General features: G+C 42.3%; 2 protein-coding genes across 2 annotated transcripts in view; one reads left to right on the forward strand and one right to left on the reverse strand.

Annotated features, from left to right (window-relative positions):
- The window catches only part of LOC113215044 (alpha-catulin), a 70,219-nt gene extending 67,741 nt beyond the window's left edge, over positions 1–2,478 (reverse strand). The window contains exon 1 of the mRNA XM_052266997.1: positions 2,211–2,478. Within this exon, the coding sequence (XP_052122957.1) occupies positions 2,211–2,297 (87 nt within the window). The 5' untranslated portion in view covers positions 2,298–2,478. The remainder of the gene's footprint in view (positions 1–2,210) is intronic.
- Positions 2,479–2,580: 102 nt separating this feature from the next.
- Positions 2,581–20,661, forward strand: LOC113217841 (uncharacterized). Its single transcript, XM_026437912.2, has 7 exons — positions 2,581–2,727; positions 3,313–3,625; positions 3,862–14,882; positions 14,985–16,023; positions 16,528–16,641; positions 16,730–16,924; positions 17,012–20,661. The coding sequence occupies exons 2-7, from the start codon at positions 3,332–3,334 to the stop codon at positions 17,081–17,083; spliced, it is 12,735 nt and encodes a 4,244-aa protein (XP_026293697.2). The 5' UTR covers positions 2,581–2,727; positions 3,313–3,331; the 3' UTR covers positions 17,084–20,661.
- The last annotated feature ends 656 nt before the right edge of the window (positions 20,662–21,317 follow it).

The raw sequence follows: 21,317 nt of genomic DNA on the forward strand, positions 1-21,317 counted from the left end.
ACAGTGTCACACGCCTGGAAATAATTTCTGTCGACTTCTGCTTCTCTTTTCTTACGTTTTCGGTATATAGTCCGACACTGACCCGACTGCAGGAGCAACACCGCTTCGGCCCGTTTCGCACTAACTAGTAATTTGAGCTGGCTTCTTGCCTCGTATGAAAGACATTAATGTGCTCCATGTAACACCGCCATTCATGTTCCAGGCAGGCAGGCCCCGGGCTTGGCAGCGCGCCGGGGGCGCTGCTCCCCCCACTCCTGCTCTCCTATTCAAGTCTACTTCCCATCCCCTCGCCCACCGTGGCTTGGTACACGCCGTTTTTATTACTTCAAACAGAAGTTTTCAAAATAAAACTCTTGTAAAAGTTAAAATTATGTTGTTGTTTTTTCGGTTTTTTAAAGTGGACTTGGCGTGGCACGAGGTCGCCTGTAATAGCTCGATTTAGAACTCGTGCTGTGGCACACAACTAAAACCAGAGGGAGGACAACAAAGCATTTTTTGGTTGAGCGGAACATCTCATCCCGACCGATGCTAGCGTGAGATTGCGATCAACTGCCGGTGGGCTAGGCCCAGCCAGGCTGTAGGCCGGGCCCGGGCCACGGGGGGAGTAGTCTCTTCCACTCCACTCAAACGCTCGGCAAATTTGTATGACACGGAGTAGGTCGTTTCTTTAACTCACCCGAGAGAAAAAAAAAACGCGTTTGCTAGGTGAAATACAAATAGTCAAATGATAAAATTGTAAAAGAAAACGAAAAAAACATGCAACAAAATGAATCCTTGGTGACCCTACCCTACTTAATATCGCAGAAACATTCTGCAGAGTGAATATAGTCTACAACATGCAACCAATTTTGAGTCAATGAAAGTGCTGTATAGCTTCAGAGCATAAGATCATACCTTTTCAAGACTATTCTCTTTTTCTGTAATATTTTGTCTAAGTGCAATACAGGGTTGCAGAAGATGGTAAAATAGCCACAAAATAGCCTAATGTACCTAATACAGGCAAGAGCATAAATTTTGTAAAATTGTAACTTTTTAAGTATATATTTAAACTATTAGATATGTCACCTACATCACCAGATCAACTTCTTCAAAAGATAACCTGGGTATAATACTTACATATTTGAAGTTTACAAACCACATGCAATCTGTTAGATTTTCCAAAAATGCAGTAACTAGAAGGATTGTGAGTGTGTGTGCGCGCACACACTTACTTGAAAGAGTTTAAATGTGAAACTAACCACAGTAATTATCAAAAAACCTTTGTAAAGAAGTATTACTCATCACTATTGATACCCAACATATCAAGTGAAAATTTGCCAGAAACATTATTATTAAATGTACAGTGAGTGTTTATACCTTGTGCGTAAGTGCATTGCTAAACACAATAAAGAAGATGAAACTAGACGAGAATTCTAAATAAGCATCACTAGAAAAACTTGAACCAGAATACCTTTTTAACATTTTGTATCTCTGCCTTGACACACTGACATCCTTCAAGCAAGAAACGATCAATTAGATCAAACATAAAAATAAAGGACATTTAAATATTATTAGAAAAAACAATGATAGTAATGTTTTTCTTCATATATATTATAGGCAATTGATATGAAAAATAAATTTCATAGTTATATTTTCAACGGAATGGCCATAAACAGGTAGAAACCCACTCAGATATAACCCCCTAAACAATAAGGTTACAGTATCACAAAAGGGAAGCGGCTATAGCCCATAATGTCACATCTGCACATGGATAGAAGCAACAGTTGACTGGTCACGAGCTACATTTCATTACATCATGATCTGTGTAAGATGTACTTTGTTGCATAGGTAAACGGTCTCTACAAATTAGCAGACTTGAACACAACAAGCAACTGGCCCGACACATACTGAGCGTGAAAGGCAAATCAATGAGCAGATTCCCAAAGTCCCATCAATGGTTCCAAGGTACTTAACCTGCTCCGGGCAGCAAGTCAGCGCTGCCGAAGCTTTAGGCCCGGGCGTCATGACAGCCAGTAGATAACCCCCGTCACCAACGAAGTTGGCAGTTGGGGAGGTCATTCAACTGGAGAGATTTGCGACTAATTTTAACTCGGGGGTGTGCGCGGCTGGGACTGGGAAATTGGAGCACATATTCTACGACAGCAGATGTAGAGCGTCGAGCCAAGATGCGGCACATATGGGCGCAGTTTGTTCAGATCGTCGCGGCTTACCTGTTTGACGAGGGGCAGCAGGGTCCTCTCGATGCTGCGCGTTTTTATCTCAAGATTGTCCCAGTCTTTCGGCTTGTTTGCAGCCATGTTTACCGTGGGTCGTCTGCTCCACTCGCTGTTGTAGTTGTTGTAGTCGCAGTAGCAGTAGCTATTATTTATTCTTTGCTAATACCAACCTTACAAATATTTTTTCCCGCACACATCTCTGAAGCCGATTTTAAGGATGTCGGTTGATTGGAGAAACACAGAAGAAACATCTCCAGATTTAATGTTGAAGAATACGTAATCTTTTTCAGCCCCCTTTATTCGCAATAATGGGTCATCTTCCGGTTTTTCATTCGTGTTTTCTTAAAGTTTGCACCGGTTCAAAACCATGCGGGGAAGAAGACTAAAAGACAACAAACTGAAAACGTCGTAGAAGTAATGTTGTTTTCAAAATGGCCGAAATGTGTTGGAATTCGTGAGGCAAGTCATCGCTCAAGTGAATTAAAATGTGAATCACTTGTGACGTACCTAAGTAAGTTTATGATATTTTCCTCAGAAATTCATGCTTCTTCTTCCATCGTCATATCAAGTGTCATTAGTGCTTGACTCTCGAGATTCCATGCAAACTCGCGTTTACTTTGCAAAAATGTAGGCCTTGTCCATTCATAACCTTGGATTGATGACCAAAACTATTGTCATTTGAGGTTTTGTTCGTAATTGCAACATTAATTTGTCGGGAAATGATAATAATTTTTGTGTTTCGCCATGTTATTTTCCCAAATAATTGTCTGTTCTAATGAAAAAAAACATTGGGAAAATAATTTGTTGGCAGTCTTCTATCAACTGTTTCTATGGTAGCAGAAGACGCACTTTCTGCTTCTCCCCCTCATTGTTCGAATTCATGTGGTTTAACTTCACTCGAATCTGCATTCTATTGAACTTCCAATATAGTTTTATAATTCAAAACTTTATAATTGAGCAACTTTTTTTCTGCATGTTTTCATATCAACAGGCATGATGGTTGTATTTTTCTATCAGTAAAAGTGTCACCTGCTCCAGTATTACATTTCTGTTTTTTGTATTAATTTACTGTATTTTGATTTTTTGATTTTTTTAGAAAAAATTGGAAGCAGGAGATGTTCAGCTACAGAGACCCAACAGGTTGCTATGGAGATCATAATGTTGACTCATACCCTCAAAATGTTGATGAAACTGAAAAAATGTCCTCAACATCTGCACCGGGCCTGTCTTCATGGAACATGCACCCATCAGGCTCTACAACCCATGGCTCACCACACGGGGTCCACCCAGGTCAGACCCAGCCAGCACATGCATCCCACTCTTCGGCAACCACTCACTATCACGGAACTTCATTTCATCACCATACAGGAAATGCTGGAATGGATTCCTATGCATATTCCATACCACAGGTATGTTCTTCACTATTCCTCAATAGCATTGTACTCTGCTTCCAATCAGATAAGATATTCATTTTTCAAGTCAGTACAGGACTCAGTAATTGTCATTTTAATTTTAATCATAATTTTTGTGCTGTCATTGATTTGGAAATGAAAGTAACAAGTTTGAATCTAATTCATTCAGTATTTTTCGCTTCCCTGCTTAGTGTATCTTATACCCTCTTTATATTGTAATTATTTTTGTGCAGGTGCCTCAAAAGGACTCTGAACCGATAACGAGCAAGGATTTGATGAGGTCATCATCGCCTCCACCAACACGTAGCGCCGCTGTAGCTGCTGCCGCAGCTGCAGGTGCTTGGCAGAACAATCGATCCCGTACAAGATATCCAGCTGCTGTTACAAATGGTGCATTTGTGCCCTATCCGACTCCTTACTTTGATTTGGAAGGAAACAGCCACAGTATGGTCCATGGTACACATGGGAGCCATAGTTCCCACGGTCATTCAATACCCAGAAAGCAGTCATGGTCAAGTGAAGGGCCGTATACAAATGTACCTAGTGGTCAGTTCCAGAGAGATGCCCCTTCAATGATGTACAGTGATAATGTCAGGGGAAACGTTTCAAGTAGCATCATTAGGCATACAAGTGTTGCAGGAATGGAAGCAAGAAATTCAACTTCTCACCAGCATCAAGTAGTTCATCAACATGTTCACCAGCAACAGTCATCTCTTCTGCAACACCAACACCAACATTCTCATCAGCTGCTGTGCCAATTAGTTCAGAAAGAACGTGATGCACATCGATTACCTGGCTACCAAGATACTAGACATCCTGGTGTTCGAAACCATATACCAGGATACCATGAAGCAATTTTTCCACAACACCAGCATCCTCAATTCTGCAATTCACAAGAAATGTTGCGGAAGGGACCTATGCCAGCGTCTATGGAGGGAGACCGTCGAAGTGCTTTCACAGCAAGACAAGCCCCTTCATACAATCACAGCAACTGGAACAAAAATGCAGGTCCATTCCTACCATTTCCACCTCATCAGATGCTACCCTCACACAGGAGTGCTGCTTCTGCCTTTCAGCCTTGCAACAAAGCTGGGGAACCCGAAATGTACCCTGATGGTATCATGTGGTCTAAATCAGGACAAATGGATCATGGAAGCCACATTCAAATGTCTGGACATACATGGATGCCTAATCCTCAATCGCAAATGTTCTTGCCAAGGCAAATGAACAAGCAAAGTCATATCACAAGTAATACAAACATGTTGGGCCTTGACCCATGTCATTTGGGTCCCCACGCTATGATGCAAGGGCCTGGAGTCAGACAAACTGGTACTGGAGGCCCCATACCAAAAGGAAATGCCATGCCTGTTGCATATCATCAACAGCAACAACTTGATATGCACAACTCTCATTTAAGAACTCAAATGATGAATCCACAGCATTCAGCTCCTCATCAGTCCATGCAACAGCCTCAGATGATGTCGAGCCCAATGTCAAGCTCGCAACACAGCCCTATCGTCTCTAGCCCTCATAACAGTATTCACAGTCCCCATTTAGTGAATCCTTGTTCTCAACAGCAGCAACAGCAGTCTCAGCAGCCAGAATCTTTGCTTGTTTCTGATGACGAGAACAGAAAAGAAAGCGGTGCGTCTAGTCAATCTCTTCGTAATTGTCTTGATGTCCGGCAGTTTTTTTCTCATTGGAATGAAGATGCTGATGTTGGTACACCAAGACCTTGCGTGGATGAAGGAGAAACAACTGAAAATTTGGAGCAGCCTCTTGATATGACAGAAGAAGGGGCTTTAGTAGTACTTGATTGCCGGTCACTCCCAAGGGAAGAGGCTGCCAACTTGCTCACCATGTACCCAGGCATCAATCTTAACCAAGTCTCTGGAGCTGAGGGGCTTCTTTCATGTACAGAGGATGGAATGTTCAACACGTCTTCTGACACAGCTCAGGGTGTCCTTCAAAACCTTCTGGACAGTGCCTGTGGTACAAGTTCAGGTAGCAATTCCACTACTGTGTCCTCACCTGTTGTCAGTCCAACTGGTCAGAGTGGTGCTCGCAGCTTGGACATGCTTCTAAATGCAGCTCTTCCTACACCACCTGCTTCACAAGAACATAACTTGGTGCAAACCAACTTGCCTCTTAGCACACCTGTACCTGGAACTGCAGTTGGTTTGAGTAGTCCTTTATCAACGCAAATGGATGATACCATCAGACCATCACTCATGGATGCCTCAGGATTTGGAATGCTCTCTCCCACCTCTCCTGCTGTTTCTCTCAAGTTTGCAAGCACAACTGTGAACACTCCCTTTGTGAAATTTCCACCAACTGATGACCCTCCTTCAGTTATCCAAACAAATAAGGAACATCCTGGCTTTAGTTCAACACAGCAATATTTGAATGATAAGGGGGAGGCTGATACCGTACCAGCTTCAACAGAAGATGCAATGAAAAGAAGTATGCCTCTCTTATTTGACGAGCCAGAAACCCCTTGCCCTGATGTCACCAGAATTCCATTAAATTCTCAGCCAAAGATTGCTCCATCCCCTGCTTTATCTGATGCAAGCACTGAAAGTAAAAGAAAAGCATCACTTAGAGCATTTCGTAAACGTAAGCTTAACAGTCCAGATCAGGATATTCAAGACAGTTTTGATTCCCATTCACAAGATGCGACAAATATGAATCCCAAAAACTCATCTTCATGTTCAACATTAGAAAGTGACCAAGCAGTAGAACGCTCAAAATGGGCATTTGCTCAAATCAGTGAGAATGCAAAGAATTCCTGTTCTAATAATTCAAGTACCATGAAATCTCCTCATGATTGGGAACCAAGAAACTTTTCAAGTTTTGAAACTGTCAAAGAATTGCCTGCTAGTCAGAGAAAGGTGGATAAAAGCACAACCTCTGTTAAATGCAGCTTTGAGAGTCAAAAGTCTGACAGCACAAAATTTGACAAGAGCACATCACCAACTGTTTTCCTAACCCACAGGGATACTCAAACTGAGGAAACTCGTGGTCGAAGGAAGATAGATCCATCTATATTTAATGATACTTTTGTGCAGACATCAGTGCGCTGTATTCAAGATGAGATTCAAAATGAAACTTATGTACAGACATCTGTTCAATGTCTTCAAGATGAAATTCATAAGAGTTCTGTTGATGAATCTTTGTGCAAGGAGCTTGACGAGAGACTGCCTTTCAAACAGACTGAATCATCCTGCATTGAAAATTCAAGTGTACAAACTGAAATTGATGCTGATTTCCTCATAGGACCAATTCTTCCAAACACTGATATCAAAGAACAAAATGTAAACTCCTCCTTGATCAGTAATTCTGTGGCTGAAACTAATGAAGAAACTAGTACAAAGGTTGTTATATGTAATCAAACTTCTGATATTTCCTGTACATCTAGCCAAATTAGTGCTGCTAATGTTCTCAGGAGTTCTTCTCAGGATATTGCAATTGACAATGAAAACAGTAAAATAGAAACTGTAAATTTTAGAACTAGAAACAACAGCTCTGATGTAGCATTGCAGGTTAACTCAACAGAAACAGATTATGCTGACAAAATATCTAAAACCGTAGCTGAAAATGAACTACCTTTTGATGCTGCAGTGAAAGTGGTTCAGCCTTGCTCAAATGTTGAGGATTCCAGCAAAGTACCATCCAGCAAGGAGGAACTGTTATCTCCAAAGAAAAGTGTAGAAAGAAATAGAAGTGTTGGAACAGGAACTGAGGACCAATATTTATCTAGAATTGTGGACACATCACCAGGAAATATCCCAAAGATCCTCCTCTCTCGGCTCAGGGAAAAATCATCCAAGAAGAATGGAGTTATCAAAAGGCTACCAAGCATTCGTCTAACCAGGGTATGCTCACCAATGAGCTCAAGTTGGTCTGATTCTGAGTACATTTGTTCTGTCTCAGATTCAGAAGTTGGAACACCAACTGAAGTAAACACAAGTACAATGGATTCTACCTTGTCAGACTATGCTAGCAATGATACCTTGGATTCACATCTACCATCACGCAAGAAAATGCATAGCAAACATCGTCATATGAAAGGTCAGAAGACATTGGAAGATTCTCTACCCAAGGAGGACAATTGTAATGCAAGTATTCAGTGCTCAGACGAAAACTTTTCTCACAAAGATGTATCTGTAAACACCAGCTGTCAAACTCATCAGTACTCCAGTCAATCTGAGACATCAAATGAATGCGGAAAAATCTCTGAAAAGGTTCAAAGTCCTGACAATGTTAACATCAATTATTCTGAAGGGATAAACTCAAGGCTAGAACCTGAAAGTTCAGAAAATTGTTTAGTGCCAGTTCTTGCTGGTGATGAAGGTAACGTAGCAGAGAGAGAAGAGACATATCCAGAAAGTGATCAACAAAATGTGCTAGAAGACAAAAATCAAACACCTAATGAGAGTGTTCAAACACTAGATGAGCCTGTGCAAGAGTTGGGTGAAAGTGAGCAAGATCTCACAGAAAATGTTTTAACAGTGTCTAGGAAAGATGTATCCTTCCCAGAAACCAAACTTCTGTTAGAAAAAGACCATCAATCTGATGATCAAAAAGTGCACTGTCTACCTGATGAAAGTGAACATGAGAAAGTGGATGAATCACAACAGGTAGATTTTTGTAAGGATTTTGACATCTCTGAACCTATACCAGATTCATTCACTAATGATAATGTGAATACATTGCCGACTGCTGATCACAATGGGTTGAATAACGCTCTTGCATCTGCAGAGGAGGAAAAGACATATCAGGATTTGCCAGTGTTAAACTCTGATGAAAAGGCTCAAAATCTAAATTCTTTGGATACTTTAACATCTATTAGTGATAGTGAAGTTGTAGCTTGTAAGATTAAAGAAGTGGATATTGGTACAACTTCAAATGTGGAACCATTCCGTGATAACATGGGAACTTTAGAAAATGTCAGTGTGGAACCTAAAAACAATATGCCAGTAGCTCTCTCTACAGCGTCTGAGGATACTTCAGCCACCCAAGAAAGTGCTACTTCTACATGTGAAAAAAGTGAGCTAGATGGAAACTTATCTAATGTTACAGATGTATTGAAAGAACCTCTACAAAACCCTGAGGAAAATGAAATCAGTACAGATGCTCACACTGTTACACCAAAAAATTGGGCTCCTCAAGAAAACACTGTTTGTGCAGAGAGGATTCTGCCTGACCACAGGCAATGTCATGAAAACTTTGACACAGAATTCCAATTGGATCAGGCCAGAGGGCAACAATTTTCTGTTCAGGAAAATGAACCAATTTCAATACAGAGTGGGTCTGTAGAACATTCTTCCATTGTTCAGAAAACCTCCACATGTGATGAAAACTATGTAGAAGACATCCATTCTGAAATATCTCCAGTCTTATTTAAGTCTTGTTTAGAGGCAGGTAAGAGTTCACCAACACAACATAGTTCCCAAAATACTTCTTCAAAACTTGAGTGTGTGCTATATGCCCATACATTAAGTGAGCCTGCAGATACAAACATGACACTTTCATCTATACCTGTAGGTCAGTCTGCAATCAGTGGAGAAATAGAAAAGCCTACTGCAGATGCAATTAGCAATTCTTTCATTGCTCCTCCTCTTGACTTAAGCAGTCAAAAAGAAAAGGTAGATTTAAAGGAAAAAGAAACGTCTTATACAGTCATTAAAGAACTCTCTAAAGAAGGAGGAACGGGAAACTTGAAAAGTTCCTCTCCAAATTCTCATGAAAGTAATGAAAACTTGATAAATGAAATTAACACCGCTGTAAAAGCCAAAGGAGAAACTTTGCTTGCCAATGAAGAAAACCCTGCAGTGGGCTTAGATACCCACAGTATGTCTAGAGATAACACTTCTAGTTGTGAATCTGAGGAAGCAGTCAAATCCACCCAAGAGTCCACAGGTGTAAATGACATGTCATCTAACAGTAATACATCTTTAAGGGAAAGTGAAAATTTAGTGTTGTTAACTGATACTTTTAACACTTCAAGTTGTGCACATTCTAACAGTGATAGAAGTGAAAGTGAGCCCATTAGGATGGATGAGCTTACAACAACAGAGGTTCCCGAATTTCCTTGTTTCTCTCCAGATCCTTATAGAGAGGATCAGTCTCAATCTGATTTGAAAAATTTGGAACCATTGCAGAAAGACAAAAGAGAAGTAGTAGAAGAAGTAAATATTACTACTGAAAGTGACTTACAAAGAGAGAAAGAAGCAGTAGAAGAAGCAACTATTACTATTGAAAGTGATCTGCAAAGAGAGACGGCTTTACTCAGACATGAGAGCGATGAAATTGTGATTCAGAAAAATCCACTTATAAACTTGCATTGTGATGAGTTACCCGATTCAATTTCATCAGAAGATATTTCAAAACATCCAATATCTGAAACAGAACTAGTCGATAAGGATAAGGATGGAAATAATTCCAAACATCCACTATCTGAAACAGAACTAGATGAAAACAATGCAAATGTTTCTAAACATCCACCATCTGAAACAGAACTAGATGAAAACGATGCAAATGATTCTAAACATCCACCATCTGAAGCAGAGCTAGACGAAAATGATGCAAATGATTCTGAACATCCACCATCTGAAACTGAACCAGATGATAAGGATGCAAATGATTCTAAACATCCACCATCTGAAACAGAACTACTCGATAAAGATGCAAATGATTCTAAACATCCACTATCTGAAACAGGACTAGACAACATGGATGCTGATGAGTTAATAGCACCAGTTTTCAGTGGTCCTATACGTTCAAATGACCTAAATACCTCTGAAGTCGAGTCTCTGCAAGATAGCACACATGCTGCATCTGGTCAAATACCAGAAAAATCATATGTTTCACTTTTAGAAATCAAAGAATCTATTGCTTGTAATGATATTTCTGAATCTAAGCAAGTTGGTGTGCAGGTAGAAGACGAATTTGAAATAAGTACTGCCGATAAAGACACGCAGAGCAGTAGTGATGATAGTTTCTCGCTTTCTGATGAAGAAAGAGCGTTCCCTGACCCTCAAGAGCCTAATTTTGATGTAACCCAAATTCCTCTTCCAGATGAGTGCATTGCAATAAAAAACCGCATTCTCAAGGCTAGAAGCCGAAAAAGACGTTTTGAGCGGAGAGATGAAAACATTAGTTCCACTTCTAAGATATTCAATGATACAGGTTCATTTTCAATTGGGGTGCAGTGCTTCAAGCCACAGGATCCCAAAAAATTGTTTGGTTTCAAAAGCAAAGCATCACAAACTCAAAAAATTAAAATCAGTTTATGCCCTCTTGAGCAGACAAGTCAATCTGATTCACACGAGAGCCAAACACTAATGGAAGTTGTTGAAGAGGTTTCGAAAGTTCTGCATGAAGGTGAAAGTAATGCTGCTACTTTCCCTACGGACGTTCAGAAATGTTTGTCAGCATTATCATGTTCACCAAGAAGCCTAAAAGAAAGTGCACACACATCAAGTATGAATCCAGGTAGGGATGAATGTATTTTGTCTAAAACCTACCCTCCAAAAACTGCAGAATCCCTTGGTATGATTGGGGTACATACATTCAATACCTTACTTCCTACTTCTGTTAACAAAGGTCTTTATAATAAAGGCCAATCTATGGATGACAATGAGAGTGTTGATTGCAAAAAAACTGCTAAAGATAGCAGTACATCAAAGGAATGTGATAGTCTTGAGAGTGGTTCCAGTGTGTTTGAAAACATAAAAATTGCAAATTCAGTCAATGTTGACTGTACAAATGAGTCTGGAGAATCATCATCTGTGCTTCTGAGTTGTTCCTCTGAAGCAAAAAACCCCAAAACAAGTACAGGGGTAGTTATCTCTGATTCTTGTGACCGGACAGAGAATGATCTCATTAACAGCTTTGAAGATAGTCATGCTTCACCAAGCTGTTCCAAAGAAGTTCTGGCTTGTCCTGACGCTGAATTAGATGATAAATCAATAGACAGTGCTCAAGAAAAATGTAATCTTCCTGACAAAACTGACCCTCCTTTTTGTTTTTGTGATATTTCCATAGTTAAAAAATTTATTGAAAGGGAAATGTCTGTTTCTGAGCCTTTTGACAGCTCTATACATATGAAGACATTATTAAATAATAAAGTTCTTCCTCAACCAGAAGAAATTAGAGAAACTGCCTTGTTTACTGAAGCAATTGGCGACACTCATAACTCTATTTCTGATACTGCTCAAGAAGTACCATTATCACGTGATAGTGAAGCTACTTCGAAAAGCGAAGAAACTAACAAATTAGTTGTTACTGATTCAAGTAATCCTTCTGACAGCAATAATATGGTAACGTCTGTATCAGTAAATGTTACTGAAGAAGAGTTTCAGTACTGTAATGAGAGTTTAAAGGATCCAAGCCTCATAGTAGAACACCCTATTCCTGAACCTGGGGAGACTGACACCAAAGAAAATGTTAAAAGCTTCCTGATAAACAAACAGGATGAGCAAGATACATACAATCTATTAAAAACTGAAAACTGCGAGAGTCCCAAGAAAAATATTGAGTCTGAAGAAGTGTGTTCATCTATTTGCATTGGTGAGTCTGCCTTTGCTGAAGAAGATAACCAACTGAAAAAGACTGAAAGTTTGGATGGATTTCCCAATTTAGAGGAAATTATTGTTGTTGAAGAAGAAAAGAAAATTGTTTGTGATATTCTAGGAGAAAATGTGCCATGTGTACAGGAGGAGAATATTTTTTTAAGTAATATTTTAGAAGATCAAGGTTCTACCTTGTGTGAAACCAAAACTGAGACTCCTTTGTGCAGTACTGTTCTAGATAGTTACCACAGAAGTGAAGGTACCAGCCATGTACAAACTATGTCATCCACTGACACATTAAAAAGTCTAGCTACTGAAGAAGCTTCAACAACCTGTGACAGTGAGATATTACCTAATGACAAAGAGATTGACTACAAAACAAGAATGTGTCGTAACAAAGAGATAAACAGTAATTGTACTCGGTCTTTTGGGGATGTTCACTTGGAGATTGGTAAAACTATGTGCAAGTTATCATCAGAGTGGCAGTCAATTGGATTTGGTGAAGAGGAGGATAAGATGATCACTTCTTCAAATGTGAAGAAGAGTAAGTCCTTAAATGTGAGAGAAAGTAGTGCATCCACCAAACCAATGATTTTGCCAGCAATTCCTCAAATTGAAAATTATCAAGTTGATGATGGGGACTCTTCAGCCAAACCATCAGATCAAAGCCAGTTGGCTTCTCAAGATTCCAGTGAAGATGAGCTCCCCCCATTGGATGCCCCAGTACTGGAAGCTGCAAGCATTGCCACAGACTCTGACTCTGATCGAGAAATGCCTTGCCTTCAACCAGAATCCAACGACCAAATCTTGGCAAGTCTCTCGAATCAAACTATCATCTCGCCATTAGTTTCACCATGCATAGTATCAGAAGTAGGAGATTCGACTGCAGTTCTAGAGGCACGGTCCCCAGAGCCCACCGGCGAGGCCGAGGCGGCGGAGCAGATCACGGCGCCCGCGAGTAGCTGGAAGGTGAGCCCCATGTACGTCGGGTTGGCCCCACGCAAGGAAATGCCAACCAAACGCACCCGCTCGCCAGACGACCTCGGGGACTCCGATGACTCCCTCTCCGACGCCAGCACCAGCGACAGTGGGAGCAGCAGCAGCAGCCGCAGCAGCCGTAGCAGCCGCAGCAGCCGCTGCAGCCACAGTGATGCATCCAGGGACAGCTCTGGGAACAACATGTCGAGAAGAAAGCCGAGCAAGCGGCGACGACGTGCAAGTGCGAGCAGCAGGTTGTCCAGCAGGCTTTCCAGTAGGCCTTCGAGCAGGATGTCCAGTAGGCCTTCGAGCAGGCTGTCCAGCAGGCCGTCCAGTAGGCCATCCAGCGGACCTTCCAGCAGACCCTCCAGCAGACCTTCTAGCAGACCCTCCAGCAGACCCTCTAGCAGACCTTCTAGCAGACCCTCCAGCAGACCCTCTAGCAGACCTTCCAGCAGACCTTCCAGCAGGCCTTCCAGCAGACCTTCCAGCAGGCCTTCCAGCAGACCGTCCAGCAGACCGTCCAGCAGACCGTCCAGCAGACCGTCCAGCAGACCATCCAGCACACCGTCCAGTAGGCCTTCCAGCTCTGAGAGAGAAATGTGCTGTTACCCGTCCGAGATGGCTGACATGGACAGAGCGCCCCGAGAGGAGAGCCCAGAGGCTGCCGCTGCAGAGGGGAAGCCCAAGGTCGCAGCGGAGGGGGAAGTGCAACTGACTGACGCAGCCACAGTGACAGAGGAGGTGGTCCGTGTCGTGGAGGAGGTGTTGGAGGCCGTGGAGCGGAGGCTCTTTGATGTGGAAGACGTCCCCGTGGCCATCGTTGAGTTAGTAGCCGAGGTCGTTGAAGAGGTGGCTCAGATCGTCGAAGAAAGGGGCGACGTTACTGAAGAGTTGACTGAGTTCGGAGAAGGGGTGGCCGAGGTCGTTGATGGGGTGCTTGAGGTCGTCGAAGAGGTTGAAGGAGAGTCTGAAGTAATAGAAATGCAAGTCGTCCAAGCGGAGTTTCCCTCGAACGAAGAGGAGGCAGGTCAAACTGTCGATGTGGAACTGGAGGCGATGGATTCAATGGTCGTGGGGGCCGAGTGCGTTGATCGCATTGAGATCTCAGACATTCGGTCTGTCGCTAACGACCTAAACGAGTGGACTGGCGCCGGTGCTGACGTGGTGCCCGTCCACATGGATTCGTTGTACAACTGGCCCTACGTGGAGGAGGTTTTCTCCACAGAGGAAGTCTTGCAGGAAGAGGTGGTCCAGACGGAGCCCATTCAAGAGTCAGACATTGAGGAGGGTCATGGTGTAGCCGCGGAGGGTGACGCGGTGGGTGACGCGCGCCCGCAGCTCAGGTGCAGCCTCAGCTTGGCCCGTATCCTCATGGCTGGTGAAAATCTGGTGCTGGGCCCGGCCAAGGTTGCTGTCCGGTCCACCGATTGCCCGACCAGGTCGCCGTCGTCGGGGTTTTCAGACGCTTCCTGCCAACGGGGAAGGGCGCGTGGAAGTGGCCCTTGGAAAGTGGTGGATCGTGACCAGAGCACCGAGTCAGTCCGGAGCGTCCACTCATGCGCGTCCCTCGAAGAGAACAACAACCACCTCCCCGGCACACCTGGCCCACCCACCAAAAGTCCAGTTCCCGGCCCTATCATCAAAGTAAGCAAGCTCATCCTGAAGAGACCAAGCGAGCACGAGCACTTGACAAATAGGTAAGCGTCCTACTATTGCAACTCCCACTTTTTGCCTATTCTCTAGCGTTTTTCTGTTCCCCTTGTTTCCCTTTCTCACCCCCGTGCGTTTTTCCCCTCCAGATCATCCACGGACGACAGCATCGTTCCCAAGACGAAAGGTGCTCTCAAGAGTTATCATGTTGATTCCGAGAGGTCGAAGCGCGGGTCGCGGCGCAGCGGCAGCCGCGGCAGCCATGGCGGCCACGGCAGGCGGCGTTGGTACTCCCAGCTCTCGCCGGCCAGCTCTGCGCGGCCCTGCTCTCCCGGGGCCGGCGTGCACGACTCCGAGGTTCCCAAGGTGATCATCAAGCGTCAGTTCGTGCCGCCGGGTCCCAGGCCGGGGGCTGGCGATGACCCCGGCGGTGGGGCCTGGGCGCGGCGCCGCCTCGCCGCCCCGCAGTCAGCCTCGTGGAGCATGCAGCCCGTCGTGGTCCTTCAGCGCGACCCCGCCGTGGACGCGTTGGCCAAGCCCGCCCAGCGGGACTTCTCGCGGGACCGGCGGCACGGGCGCGAGCACCGAGACTCGCACCGCCGTCACTCCGGACCCCGCAAGCGGTCCCGGTCTGAGCGCGACAGGGAGCGGGGGCGGGGCCGGGATCGAGATCGCAGCCGCGGGCGGAACAGGGAGCGCCCGCACTCGCTGCAGATCCGGACGGAGGTTACCGATGGCCTGGAAGAATCCGGCCCGATAAAGCGTCGCAAGAAGTGGTCTTCACTCAGTCACGACGTGGACCCGAGCTACCGCGATAGGCACCGCGCGGAGGACGCGGCGAGCTGCGCCAGCGACACCCTCCACGTCATGGAGCTGGTGAAGCGCTGGCGGCAGGCTGAGCCCCAGGCCACCCCGTCGGGCCAAGACACGCCCATGCCGCTCTCGTCTCCGAGCCTGGACACAACCTTGACGACCTTGGAAGGCCTTGGTGGACTCTGCCCGAGCCCCGTGCCGCCGCCCCCTGTGCAACCGGAGCCGCCCGCGGCGTCGACCACTTCGCCCCGGCCGGCCGGCGTGCACCAGTGCGAGGCGTGCCTCGCCGACCTGGGTGATGCCGAAGAGAAGGCAAATCACATCAAACTGCATCCCTACCACTGCCAGCGCTGCCATCAGGCCTTCGCCTCCCAGGTGAGTGAGCTGTGTTACAGGTTCACTCTTAAAACAGCTGGCTCTCGAGTCGCGTACGACCCCCGGGGCGACGCCGCTTCTTGCAGTTTAACTTTAAGTAGTGTTATGAGAGGATGTTGTCGGGCGTGGGTTTTTGCGTGGGCCTGTGTTGTATTGGTGGGAGCTGTTGGGGTTCTCACTCCTGCTCACAGGGCGGGGTAGGGCGGGTGGGGCGTTGGGCCTCGGGGTGGGCCGTCGGCTCCACACAGCTGCTGCTTCGCGGGTTGGTCTATCCAGTACGTCGCAGGCGCCATCAATGCGCAGCCTCCTTTATTCCTGGAACCATGTGCTACGGCGTACTCCGGCACGACTCGCACTCTGTGGGTGAAATGGCAAAACTTTACCAATAGGGGCTGTAGCGCTCAGTCATAAAGGCCGCGTCGTCGCGTAACCTGTCTCGGGAAACAACGGGGATTTTCGCAATTTAGTTCGTCTACATTAAAGCTTCATTGTATTTGTTTCCAGAATGAATTTATGCAACACTTGAGAGCAGTTCATCCGAATACACAGCAACTGCATCATTGTCTGCTGTGCCTGAAAACATTTTCTACCGAGCGACAGCATGCTGAGCACATGAAAGTGAGTTCAGAATATTACACAATTTTGCCTTCTGGCCAAATATTAAGTAGTTCGGTCGAATTTGTTGCTTATCAATTGTTCATTTCAGGGGTGGAGTCATTGTCACATGGAGAGGGCTCAGCGGCGGACTATTCACACATTATTCCGAATGTTTACTGGTTCTGACTGCCCTCGTCTAAACCCTCTCACTCCAGAGGAGACACAATCTTTGGACTGGCTGCCTAGTGACCCTGGTGTAATACACTTCTACCACCAAGCAACACCTCTTCAACTAGCTACTGAGGTAGGACATTGCTTTATCTTCTTCCTATCTTTCCGTTGGTTTGTGCATGTGTCTGTTGTTATGACCATTAAATTGTAACTGTTACAGGATCGGCCTTTACATCGTGGCAGCATGTGTGGTCAATCCTCTTCCGGAAAAGACCAAACACTCCTCGACTAGTAGTATTGTGGTAGTATCATATGACTGAATCTACTTAAATGTGATCCAATCATTTGATCTGTTGTTAACCTTAATGAGTGATTTACCTTACTGAAGGACCTATGGGGGAAGCATAATATAATTCTTTATTTATGATAAAGTAGTATTGAAAACACCATTACTTAAATTCTGTGTTTTATTTATGAAGACCAAAGAAAAGAGTATTGTTGCTCTTTTTTATAGACATTTGCTGGGACCAAATTTTCAGAGAGGTAGCACACAATTTGCCTTTGGTTGTGTGTTGTTCGTCCATCTTTATGTATTGGAAAACTATGATTTTTGTTGGTCTTGAACGACATTGTTGACGTGTGTGTGTGTGCGTGTGTGTTTGTAAGAATTCTCTGAACATAAGCATAATCATTGTATCTCTATCATTCTTGTCATTTCATGTTCAAGTTGTTGTTTAGTCAATATATTCCATTTTATTTTGTGTTCTGTGTTATGCCATAGTATTTGGTAGTTATATTTCTAATATGTTTATGAAAGTGTAGATATTTTTATCTTTGTATACCTTTGATTGTTTATGTGTGCACAAGGTGTTGCAAGATTAGTCGCACCTTACCAGATTTAGTCATTTTCAGTCACTTTAGCAATTGTTGATAATTTCAAAGTTTTACTGAAAGTTTTTTTTATGAGTTTTTTTTTTCTTTCCCACCATGTTTACTTGTGATCTCTTGTTACTATGGTGAATGCACCACACCTGGATGAGAATGTGAACATATAGTCTATTTTATTTGTGTTATATGTAATTTTATCTTAGGTAAAACAATTTCACACTACATGGTAAGTCTAGAAAATTGTTTGAGGGAAATGACTCATGTATTTTACTAAGTTAATTTCTTAAAAAAAAAATTGTACTGGATTGTCCCATTTTTGATGGGTCAGAACTAAACTCAACAGGGTAATAACAAAAATTGACCAAGTTATAGAGTATACAAACACTGATTGTTGAAGTAGTCAAAGAAATCTAGATAAGTCATCAAATTTAGAACTTTCTGGTTGTGTCTGACATTTTGAAAAAAGAGAAATTCCATCTGACTTCCTAGGTTTTGGGGAAAGTTCTAGGGGTACCCCCTCTGGAGGTACTCCCTTCATTATTTTAATGTGAAATTTAATTGAGGGGGCACCTTTAGTTAGTACATACGCCAGCTCTAGAAGTCTTTCTGCCTGCAATACTTTATTTCTAATCACATAGTGTCAGAGTGGTTCCTGTTTCCCAATTGTATAAACCAAGACTTCATTCTTATGTGACTGACTTCTATAAATTAATTTGGATGCTTATCTGACGTCTATTCAAAGACTTAAAAATTTTCAGGAGGTTTAACTATTGTTCCTGTTATGTTACCCAGTTTTGATTATGACAACCAATGTGAGTAGGTGAACAGCTTAAGTTGAGTTTTCACCATAGCTTATAATACAAAGCTCGATTTTCATTAATATTTTACCATATTTTAGGTAGTTTGTGCTGGGGAGAGTTTGAACTTGATTTTTAACTATTGCTATAAATATTTGAAATACTAAGTATGACTTTGATTATACCTATTTCAAATGTTGATGTCTGCAATGTGGGACACATATAGTTTTTGTTGGTGTTTGGGTATGGAATGGGGGAACTTTTTATAGATATTAACTCAGGATTTTTGCATAGCATTCATGTGAAATTTATTGTAATTTATGAAATGTGTGTCAATGCATTGTGTTATTCATATTTTGTTAAAACTTGTATAAATTCTATTCTATGTGCTTTTGTGATGTGAATACTGCTGTACACTTCACCCTAATATACTTCAATGATTGTTAAGTTTGGAAATTTGTCTTGGTCTAATGGTGTAACCTGTCACAAATTACACTTTGTATTTTTGAAAACAAAGAAAGGAATGCTGTAGTTACGTGCATTGTGTATCGTCTACCAAATTGTCTTATTTTTGTGTGTGTGATGAATTATTTTATAGAAACTTGTGACTTGTTTTCCTTTCTTTGTGTTGTGTTGTTGAGTTCTGGAAGTCTCTATCTGCTGATTGGATTGAAGTAAATTGTGCATGTTATAGCACAATGGAATGTGCATTTTCAATTAATGTTAGAGATTTGATTCAATAGAAGATGATGGAAATGTACTCACAATGAAATGAAAGATTTTTTTTTTCTCAGAGTCTGATATATTTATCTTTTAGGTCCAAACTTATTCTTTCAATTACTTAAGGTGTATCTGACCAAAAGACCCAACAACCCTTATTTCGCCATGTATTTTACATCAGTGCCTTATTTCACATTGGTGATGTTATTAAGTGGGACCAAATTACAGTCTAAAGTGCATTGAGAGACTTCTATTCAAAATGTAGTTCATCATGAACAAATTCTTATGGTAAATTAATTTATGGCAACATTGAATGATTGCTTACGAATTGGGTCTTATGCGGCAAAGGGTTCGTGCAATCTGAATTATTTCAATTGATCATAGGGGCTGTGTGTCATCGTTTTCTTCGAATACCCCATATAAGACTGTACTCCCCTCTTTAAAAAAAATTAAAACATAGACATTTGTACTTTTTATAAATAGTTTTTTTTTTTTTTTTTGACAATTCTGTTTCTGGATTTTAATTTTTTTTATCGTTGAAGTATGACTCAAATGTTAAGTTTTAAAAGAAAAACCCCTTTTTTGTTGTTGTATCTTACTCTTTCCTGGGGGAGGGAGGAATTTTAAAGGAATAGAGGATGTGACCCAACGGTCATAGTCATCATGGCAACTCTGTAAAGTTACGTATCTGCTATAGTAGCCATACACCAGCATACAGCACGCTAAGTTAAAGAAATGTCATAATTTTAGTTGTTCTTAAGTATTTTTATTATGAATTAAATTCAAGTCAAATCCCTTAGTTTGAGTTCTAAATGGTAGGGAATGCGGAGTTGCCATTTTGACTTTTGCTGCTGGGTCACATTGTCTATTTGGTAAAACTCCTGTTGACACTTGTTTACACTAAATTAGTTGTGTGGCTTACAAGAGGTGTGACCAAAGATAGTGGGATGGTGTGACTATAAGAAATATGTATAGGATGAATTTGCTGTACAGCCTATCATGATAACGTCTAGGTAAATTGTTACACATTGTTTGCACTTTTTTTGTCAATTATTTAAGTGTGCTGTGATAATAAAACATCAATGTGTGTATATATTAGTAGTTTCTACAGTAATTTGTATGTTTGAACTACTACTAACTGTATGAAATTGGTGTGAAATTTTGTATTTTCCCAGTGCCTGTGGCATTTAACTACAACTTCATAATCTTCTCTTAAGGCCTTAAGAAAGAGGGAGTATATAGGAATTTTCCCAGATGACACCATGAAATAATATACTCCCGTTAAGTAGTTTGGAAAGCTCTTAAACCGCAAACCCTACCCAACAGACTACTTTACTGTATATGTAGTGTGTTAGGTAGTGTTTGCTTCTTGAAATTTTGCCTGATGTAAAGTAGCAAAAATTCATGAGGGTAATTACGCAAAGAGGGTATGTTAACTTTTTTTTTTCAAGCAAAAGATCTAAATGTGTCTTTGTTTTTTTTTTAAATGTGCCTTTTGCCACAGGATATTAGGTCGACATGAAACCTAAAAGTGCTTTTTAGGTGTACAGTGAGACAGAAATGCCACATTTTGATCTCATGCTGACTGGTCTCCTTAGCAACAAGCACATTTTCTTTATTACTAAGTTTTACCTCTTATTTGTTGTCATCATTGCCCTGAAATTTACTGGTATATTATTGTACTTTTCAGCCATGCTGTCTTAACAGTGTGAAAAAGAGCTCTGAAAATTAAACCAATCTCATGTTAGTTTCATTTTTTCTTGTCATTCCAAGGTATAGTCATTCCATTATAGATAAATTTAAGTTTTTCCATTAGCCCTATGTTCGAACCCCCTTCCCCACCCTCTCCCCCGTTTCTTGCATCTTCCTTGTTTCCAGTTTCCACTTTGTGTGACTGTGTGGTATTTTGTAATTTAGAAAAATGTACTTAATACAGCTGTGAATCTTACAATTACTTTTCCCTGGCAGTTTAAATGTACCAACCCTATCATGATTTTTAAATGTTTGATTTGTGGTTAAGTTCATTGAAATCCTTGTTTTGATTAATCCTTTGATTTCATTGAGAAAGGTGAGTCAAACTGTTGCCAGCTCTATTTTCTGGAAACAAACGCTGGACTTATT

The sequence above is a fragment of the Frankliniella occidentalis genome, unplaced genomic scaffold (genome assembly GCF_000697945.3).
Source record: "Frankliniella occidentalis isolate FOCC.00 unplaced genomic scaffold, Focc_3.1 Scaffold45, whole genome shotgun sequence".
NCBI lineage: Eukaryota > Metazoa > Arthropoda > Insecta > Thysanoptera > Thripidae > Frankliniella > Frankliniella occidentalis.

What these genes read in the sequence shown, in the direction of transcription:
- LOC113217841 (XM_026437912.2), top strand. Translation starts at nt 3,332, where the DNA reads ATGTTCAGCTACAGAGACCCAACAGGTTGCTATGGAGATCATAATGTT. An exon ending in CACGAGCACTTGACAAATAG is followed by an intron (nt 14,883 to 14,984) that starts GTAAGCGTCCTA and finishes TTTCCCCTCCAG; the next exon opens with ATCATCCACGGACGACAGCA. An exon ending in ATCAGGCCTTCGCCTCCCAG is followed by an intron (nt 16,024 to 16,527) that starts GTGAGTGAGCTG and finishes ATTTGTTTCCAG; the next exon opens with AATGAATTTATGCAACACTT.